Source organism: Ictalurus punctatus, chromosome 21 (genome assembly GCF_001660625.3).
Source record: "Ictalurus punctatus breed USDA103 chromosome 21, Coco_2.0, whole genome shotgun sequence".
Lineage (NCBI taxonomy): Eukaryota > Metazoa > Chordata > Actinopteri > Siluriformes > Ictaluridae > Ictalurus > Ictalurus punctatus.
The window spans coordinates 3951982-3960000 of record NC_030436.2 but is presented as its reverse complement, the minus strand read 5'-3'; the positions used below and the strand labels follow the sequence as shown (position 1 = coordinate 3960000).

General features: G+C 40.7%; 2 protein-coding genes across 2 annotated transcripts in view; both read right to left on the bottom strand.

Annotated features, from left to right (window-relative positions):
* Positions 1-36, bottom strand: part of ippk (inositol 1,3,4,5,6-pentakisphosphate 2-kinase) — a 20761-nt gene extending 20725 nt beyond the window's left edge. Inside the window, exon 1 of the mRNA XM_017450164.2 lies at positions 1-36. This exon is cut by the window's left edge and continues 192 nt beyond it. The gene's annotated coding sequence lies outside the window, so the exon portion shown is untranslated.
* Positions 37-2131: 2095 nt separating this feature from the next.
* Positions 2132-5838, bottom strand: si:dkey-42i9.4 (BTG domain-containing protein). Its single transcript, XM_017450171.3, has 3 exons — positions 5666-5838; positions 5365-5501; positions 2132-2594 (listed from the first exon to the last, which is right to left on the bottom strand). The coding sequence occupies exons 2-3, from the start codon at positions 5480-5482 to the stop codon at positions 2266-2268; spliced, it is 447 nt and encodes a 148-aa protein (XP_017305660.1). The 5' UTR covers positions 5483-5501; positions 5666-5838; the 3' UTR covers positions 2132-2265.
* Between the last annotated feature and the right edge of the window lie 2181 nt (positions 5839-8019).

Below are 8019 nucleotides of genomic sequence, written 5' to 3'. Positions count from 1 at the left end.
CTCCTCTCATACACACTGATGAAAGAGTGCGTCTCCCACCGCGTCATCAAGGACACGCGCTCCACTCGCTCCTATTGGCTAGGGAATTCAGAAGCGCGATCTGATTGGTTGTTCATGTCTGGTGAAAAGGACCAATGAGCGTGAGCAGGAGAATTCTTAAACAAGCTACCTTATCCTGGTCACGCTCATTTCATTAAAAGGGAAGAACCAATCAGAATGCTCTGATTGATTGAATGACTTAGAGTGTGTGTGTGTGTGTGTGTGTGTGTGTGTGTGTGTGTGTGTGTGTGTGTGTGTGTGTGTGTTATAAAATAATGTATTAAATGTTAATCACGAAACTTTGAAACGAAGATTATTTTTCATAATTTCTCAACCAGTAAGGAATAAACTATTTTTACTGTACTGCATATTTATTAACTGTAGAGAAAATTCATTATTATCCGCTTTATGTACACATCTTTGAGTCAAAATAACACTGCTGTTTAGTAACATGAATTTTCATATAATTAATGCAAACTCGGTTACACTCTGAATAAATGAATGACTGACTGTAATGTTTAATTCATTTAAGGAAGCAAAGAATTGTGATCACGATGAAAATAGGAGTCGGTGTTTAAATGTCATTCATTCGTCTGCAGTAACTGCCTTGTCCTAGTCAGGGTCACAGTGGATACAGAGACATTCTTAGGAACATTGGGCGGAAGGCAGAAATACACTGTGGACGGGACACCGGTCTACCGCAGGACACCATGCACACATACATTCACCAGAGGAAACCAGAGAACCCAGGGGAAACACACATGGACACGGGGAAGAACATGCTTAACACCACACAGACAGTATCCTGAATTCAGGATCTGTGAGGTGACAGCGAATGTAATATGATGCAACATATCAGTGTAAAGATGAAAGTATACGGTGTTTAAAGTGTGTAAGTTGTATATAGTTTAATGTGGTTTATGAATGTATTCTACTTTTATCGCACTGAGAAAACCTCTATGTCGTGCACAGCACATTTGTTTTGTGATTGCAGTCACTTTATTTAATTTCTGCTCTCAAAGTCTTCTTGTGATAACTTCACCCCTGCTCTGTGGAGGTTGTTGGTGATGTCACTGACTGTTGTTTTTGGGTTTGTCTTCACAGCTCTCACTGTGTTTCTAGCATCATCTGCTGTTGTTTTTCTTGGTCAGCATGTTTGGTGTCTGGTTGTTAGCACACCAGTGGTTTCTTTCTTTTTCAGGACATTCCAAATTGTTGCACTGGCTATGCCCAATGCTCGTGCAACGGCTCTGATGGATTTTCTCTGATAGATTTTCTTTTCTCAGCTTCAAGACAGCTCACTGATCTTCATGTTGGTTTATCCTTTTTAAACAACAAATATAGTCTTCACAGGTGAAACCAAGGTCTCAAGCTAAGAGTAGACATTCAGAGTTATTAATTGTTTAAAGAATCAATCTAACAGGGCACACCTGGGCAACAAGACACACCTGTCAATCACCTATTAGGATATTTTTGATCACTTGAAAAATGGGTGGGTTCAAACCAAAGATACCATGTTCTCTCATGTTCTAGATGTAAATATGAGGAACCGAAAGCTGAAATTCTGATCTATTGTCTCATATTCATCTTTTGGTCTCAAACCCAAATGTCGTCAGTGTGTATAGCTAAAACCAAAGAATTGGAGTTGCCGTTCCAATACTTTCAGAGGAGACTGTACCTTATCTTGTGATAAATAAACTTCACATACATCTACATTTTTGTTTCTCATAACCATTAGTAATATATAAAGGTGTAACGTGTAGTGTCGTGACTGTACAGCAGACGTTTCACCTTATTCAATACATATCTTAATGACCAAGTGAACATTAATTCAGACCACCATATGGTACATCTTAGCAGACATTATTTGGATGGCTGATCATTTTCACAGAAGCAACACTGACGTGGTAGTGAGTCTGACACTGCTATGGGTGGCTCAGTGTGGTCCTATGATGGACCTTTCCCACTGATGAATGTGGTAAAGAGGGGTTAGAAATTGTGTATAGCAACAAATGGGCTACAGTTACAGCTAAAGTGTGCACTTACTGTACATGTAGTATATTTTATATGCATAATATGTAACACCATGAAAAAAACTGAAGCATCATCTTTAATTGAAATGTATTAAAATTTACAAAATTGTACAGGCATTAAAATCAAGTATTGAATCCAAATATATCCAATTTCCAAAAATCATTTAGAAAAAAGTGTAAAACAAATGAGACATTAGCTGGAGACAGTCATCACGGTCATCGAGTGACCCAGTCTCAGTTTCTCTTTGCAGCTGTCCACAGAGTTCAGATGAGTCTCCGGCGGCGGTGCGGACTCATACAGTACACAAATGGACCCGTCCTCCCCTATACGATAGGACACTTCATAGGGGTCGACCCACATCGTAAGCTCGCAGGGTAAGAGGGATAAAAGCTGCTTCCTGCTGAGGCCGATGGTGTAAGCGGCCTTCCCTACTAGCGGGTCCATCCTGTGATTGATCCGGATACAGCGATATCCCGAACCTCTAAACGGTGCGTCAGGAAACCAGTGGTCCTCATAATGCTCTAAAATCAAAGAAAAAAAAAAAACTTTTAAAAACTCTGTGCAACTTGCATACTGTTTTAAGAACAGATTTGTTGTTAAAATATCATTAGTATCATTCACTTGGGAGGAGGCTCTCAAGAAAGGCAACATTTTTTTGGTCATACTAGTGCTCCTGAGTTGAAGCCCCCATGAAATCAAAATTGAAGTTTTGTGACTTTTAGTATGAATATGTTGGGCTTAAGGTTATCTATAAGCTAGTGTGCTCCAAAAAAATGACAACATTCACATTTAGAAGATATATGCATTCAAAATGTACAGTCTCTCTACCACCAATACGAATCAACAGTTTTGATGACATCGCCCTGCACTTCGGCTTCTCATTAGATTTTCTGTCCAAATAAATGCTCTCGAGAATCTGAAGTGCCCCGCCCCCAAGACTATAAACACCGTGCCGAAGTTGCCGTTGTTGAGCTGTGTCTTTGGCTGTTCAAACACACGCCTTCTATTCATTTTCCAGGTGTACATTGGTTAAGAAGGAAACCGCTTGAATCCTGCACAAGTGAATCCAACACGTCGTTATTGCTCAGGCTCACGTCCATAGTACTAACTAGGGATGTCACGAGAACCCGTACTTCGGGACCAACATTCTTAAAACGTGACGGTACTTGTTTTTCTGCAGTAGCGTTCTGTAACGAAAATACTGAGGTTCTGATTCTTCCGGACCTGATGGGGACAGCAAATACGCGCAAGTATTTTAGTGGCGAAGTGGCGAAGAAGAAGAACGCCTACAGGCTCACGGGAAAAACTACAGAAGATTAACTCCGCCGTGACTTGTTGAGAGGAAAAAAGAGGAAAGCTAGTATCAGTTTCCGGTGTGCAACCGATGCTATCGTTCATTTCAAACAAAGTGAGGAAACACCTGGAATTTGGCGAAGAAAGTGAAAGACGGTCCTATATTTGTTTGAGGCAGCTGGCATTGTAGTCGTGAAACCAGCTAACATTATGCTCCATGTAATGTTTGCGATAGCTAGTTATTTGTTAACGACGCTAACGCATTGCGATGTTATAAACTACCTCCTAATGGGCCACCATGCATCGCCATTCAGCCCGTGTCCTGTCAGCTAAATGTAGCCTAACGTCTCTAATAATTATTCACATGTTCATGCTTTTAATAAATCTTTCATTCAGAGTATCAGGTGTGTACGCACGCGCGTCCGTGTGCGTGCGCGTCTGTGTGTGTGCGTGTCTGTGTGTGTGCACGCGTTTAGGAGTGCACCTCCACTCATTGTCAGACAGTGTTTGATAACTAAAATACCCCCCTCCCTCCCTCCCTCTCTCTCTCTCTGCCAGTATCAGTCAGAGGAGGACATCCTCCAGGAGAGTTTTTTTTATTTTTATTTTATTATACCACACCGTGGTATCAACTTTGGTATCGAATATCGTGTACTTTTGGTGGTATCGGTACCAACTACTAGATTTTTGGTATCGTGACATCCCTAATACTATCTGCCAAGTACGTATTAAGCCGGGTTCACACTGTACGATTTTGGCCACGATTTGGTCGTCCGAGACCAATTTTGAGAATCCTAAAAGATTCCTATAATCCTAGGCCAAAATCTGTAGTCATTGATCGCTAGTTTGACGCGTTCCCCGACAGACGATTAACGGCCATTGTGATAAAATTTTTCTTCAGATTAAATTCTGTCACTGTCGGAAGATTTGAAGCACAGTCCTGTAGTGTGGCTTCTCCTACTCCGTACGAGTCTTCGCACGTGAGCTCGTCCTTTTTTCGCGCCTCGACTGTCGTACAGACCGACATTAATGACAACTGAAATCCTACAGTGTGACATGGCTTACAGCGGGGATCGTGTTCGTATAGTCGCAAAGGACTATTAAAAATCGCACAGTGTGCACCCAGCTTTAGCCCGGGCTGTGAGATAATCTAAACGCTATTGGCTATTTTAAAAGGGGGAGGAGCCACTCGATATTTCCCACCCTAACCTCCTGTTTCACTGGCTATTACGTCAACACATCAAATAACGCTGCGTCTTTCAAGGCACTTCACAGGGACTTAAAATTCTAAAGCCTGTTTTGCACTGTTCGATTTCAGCAGTATTTTAAGATTTGTCTACTGTATGTATGCATGCAGGTACGATCCCAAAATCTTTGCCGAATTCTAGAACTATTCTAGAACAAATTGTGCAACAATATACTGTATGCCCTTCATGTCTGATTATAAGCCACACATTAGACACATATGCCTAATGCTGGATGATGTAAATTAAATGTTTGTGGTGGCTTGATGGTTAAGGCTCTGAGTTACTGCCCAGGGGTTCAGTTCAGGGGTTCAAGCCCCAGCACTGCCAGGCTCTGGGTTACTGATCGTAAGGTCGGGGGTTCAAGCCCCAGCACTGCCAGGCTCTGGGTTACTGATCAGGGTTTCAGTTCGGGGGTTCAAACCCCAGCATTGCCAAGCTGCCACTGTTGGGCCCTTGAGCAAGGCCCTTAACCCTCTCTGATCGCAACCTCCCAACATCGCAGGGGATATGTGAACAAAAAATGATTTCACTGTGCTGTAATGTACATGTGACTAATAAAGACTCATTATACTTGAATTAAGTGTCATACTGATAAGCTTTTCCCTTTGATTTCATAGCAAGAGAAATCATTGTACAGTGTACAGTGCATTGTTCATCTGAGATTCATCCTTGAACCAGGATGTAACTAGTCCATGTCAGAGAAACTGAAAAATAAACCAGTTAAGTGGATTGAACAAAGACTAAATGTCACCTCCTAAAGCCTCTTCCAGAGAATGGCTGAAGTGTTGGAGTTGTTCTTCAGACAGAAGTCCTGTTCTTCTCAGTAACGTAGTAATAAAGTTCACAGCTGTGGACACCTCGGCTTTCATGGTGAAATATTTTCATAAGCTGTAAAATATCATACAATACAATGAGCTTTCCGTTTAGGTTAAATGTTAATGTTAAATTAGCTCATCTAGGAGTTGGCTTTCAGTCGCCTGGCCTGAGTAGTAGGTTGGCACTTTTCCTTTGTTCACAATACAAAGATAAAATGACTCTTAAACACAACTCACCTACTCCACACTCGTCAAAACTAATTCACATGGACTTCCTGACTCTTTTCCGATCGCAATCTGAACATTACATCAAACCCAAATCTAAAATTAATCGACTTTCTTTCGACCAAACTTCACTTCACTTCACTTCCACAGCACTGACCAAAATAGGATCAACAACGTCTGTGTCTCAAATAGCTCCAGAACTGATCTACAAGTGCGCTACTTAGGGCGCGGGATAAGGAGTTACTGCACCCTACGCAGTGCACTTGGTATCTGTTTGGTATTCGGCCCTCGCAGTTGTAGACGTTGCGGAATGTCAGGTAGTAAACATTCTCGAGCGTCATACAAGTCACTCGTCCAATCGTATTTTACGCTGGCGACTACGTCATACGTACAATTCTATTGACAGTCCTGTCTTCGAAAGCGACAAAATAAGAATATCAGTGAAGTTTGCCCAGTGATAAAGCCGACTTTGTTGTGTTTAATGCGGATTTAATATCTCGACTGAATACCCAGAAACATACAATAAAGCCAGACGTTTTAAAACATGTTTGCAGTAATGTAATAATGTTTCTTTTACAGTACTGGTGTGTGTCAATCCTGTCATGTATTAAAAGTACAGCATTCTGATAAACTATAGGCACTGAGTGCTGTCTGGTTGCATTGCCTATGTTGTTTATAATGAAGCATATCCCATAATGCTGTTTACCACACACGAACTCTGTGAACATAGAAAACCTTCGGTCGAATATTACATTCTATAGTAAGACATTTTCTAAGTAAGCAATAAGACTGATTGTAGCATCATTGTATGAATGTATTCAACTTTTACTACACTGAGGAAACCGCTATGTCATGCACAGCGTTTGTTTTGGGATTAAAGTCAATTTAGTTCGATTTCTACTCTCGAAATCCTCTTCGAATGGTGGATTGTGATAGCTTCACCCCTGCCCTGTGGAGTTTGCTGGTGATGTGACTGCCTGTTTTTTTTGTTTTTTTTTTCTTCACAGCTCTCAGTGTTCAGTGTTCCTGTCATCACCTGCTGTTGTTTTCCTTGGCCGACCTGTTCCGTGTCTGGTTAGTATACACCAGTGGTTTCTTTCTTTTTCAAGACATTCGAGATTGTTGTATTGGCAATGTCCCATGCTTGTGCAATAGCACTGATAAATTTTCCAGCTTTTCTCAGCTTCAAAATGGCTTGCTTTTCTCCCATTGACAGCTCTCTGGTCTTCATGTTGGTTTATCTTACACACAAAATATTGAATAGCAACAATAACAGGGGATTCATCTCCCAAAGTCCTACAGAAAACTACCGTGATAAACATTCACTTTGAAGGTGTAATAATAATTTATTTCTTCTGACATTTCTTTCTTTTTTTCTGACAGTAGGCTATTTCTTCAGTTTTATGGGGCCCCTGACTCCTTGGGCCCCTGGGCCTGTGCCCGGTACAACCATTTAGTAATCCATCCTAGCTGGGCGTGCTATTACAGGAAAATAATCAACCAGGTGAGGAATGCAGCCCAGTGAGAAGTGGAGTTACTATTGCCACACTAACAATTATTTTCCAAGAACAGATGTTATGTATTTTTCATCTTATAGCACAACAGTTTGCAACAATGATTATTAAATACATATATATATATATATATATATATATATATATATATATATATATATATATATATATATATATATATATATATATATATTACTGAATAACATGCACTTTTTAACCATTTATAGTTCCATTTAATGTTGTGGAACGTTCATAAAACAAGTTAGTTCCTGTTATCAATTATGTTATAGCAGCTATAAACAGTCGTTCCCTCACCAACCAGTCTTTTTTAATATACAAATGTGAGCAATCAGAATACAGGCAGCTGATGGAAGACTGTGTCTTGTGGAAAAACAACTGCAGCTTAACACCAACAAGATAAAGGAACTGGTGGTGGATTTCTGGCAGGTTGTTAAACCAGTCACCATCCAGGATATGGAGATGGTGCAATCCATAAAATGTAGCCTCCCTGTCAAATGGACTTTGGACTGTCTTTGTTTGTGTATTTTATTCCCTATTACTTACAGCTGAAATGCCCACCAATGCAACAAACCACACACACACACACACACACACACACACACACACACACAAGAACAACAATAACAACAGAAATAAAGCATAAAAGCCTGTTTTGCACCCATCATCTCTCAACTATCAATACACAGCTTATCCCCTAGCTAAAAATAAAAATAACTCTACCCACGATATTCCCAGGACGTCTCAGCCTACCCAACTCTGATGTGCAACAGACAGGACTGAAACAGTGCGGGAGGGAAGACACTAACACACGCACGCACACACCAGCCACTT

Bases quoted from the DNA above. Each gene is read 5' to 3' on its own strand.
- si:dkey-42i9.4 (XM_017450171.3), bottom strand. From the start codon at position 5,482: ATGAAAGCCGAGGTGTCCACAGCTGTGAACTTTATTACTACGTTACTG. The intron at 2,595-5,364 runs GTGACATTTAGT...CTTTGATTTTAG, and splicing joins TCTGGAAGAGGCTTTAGGAG to AGCATTATGAGGACCACTGG.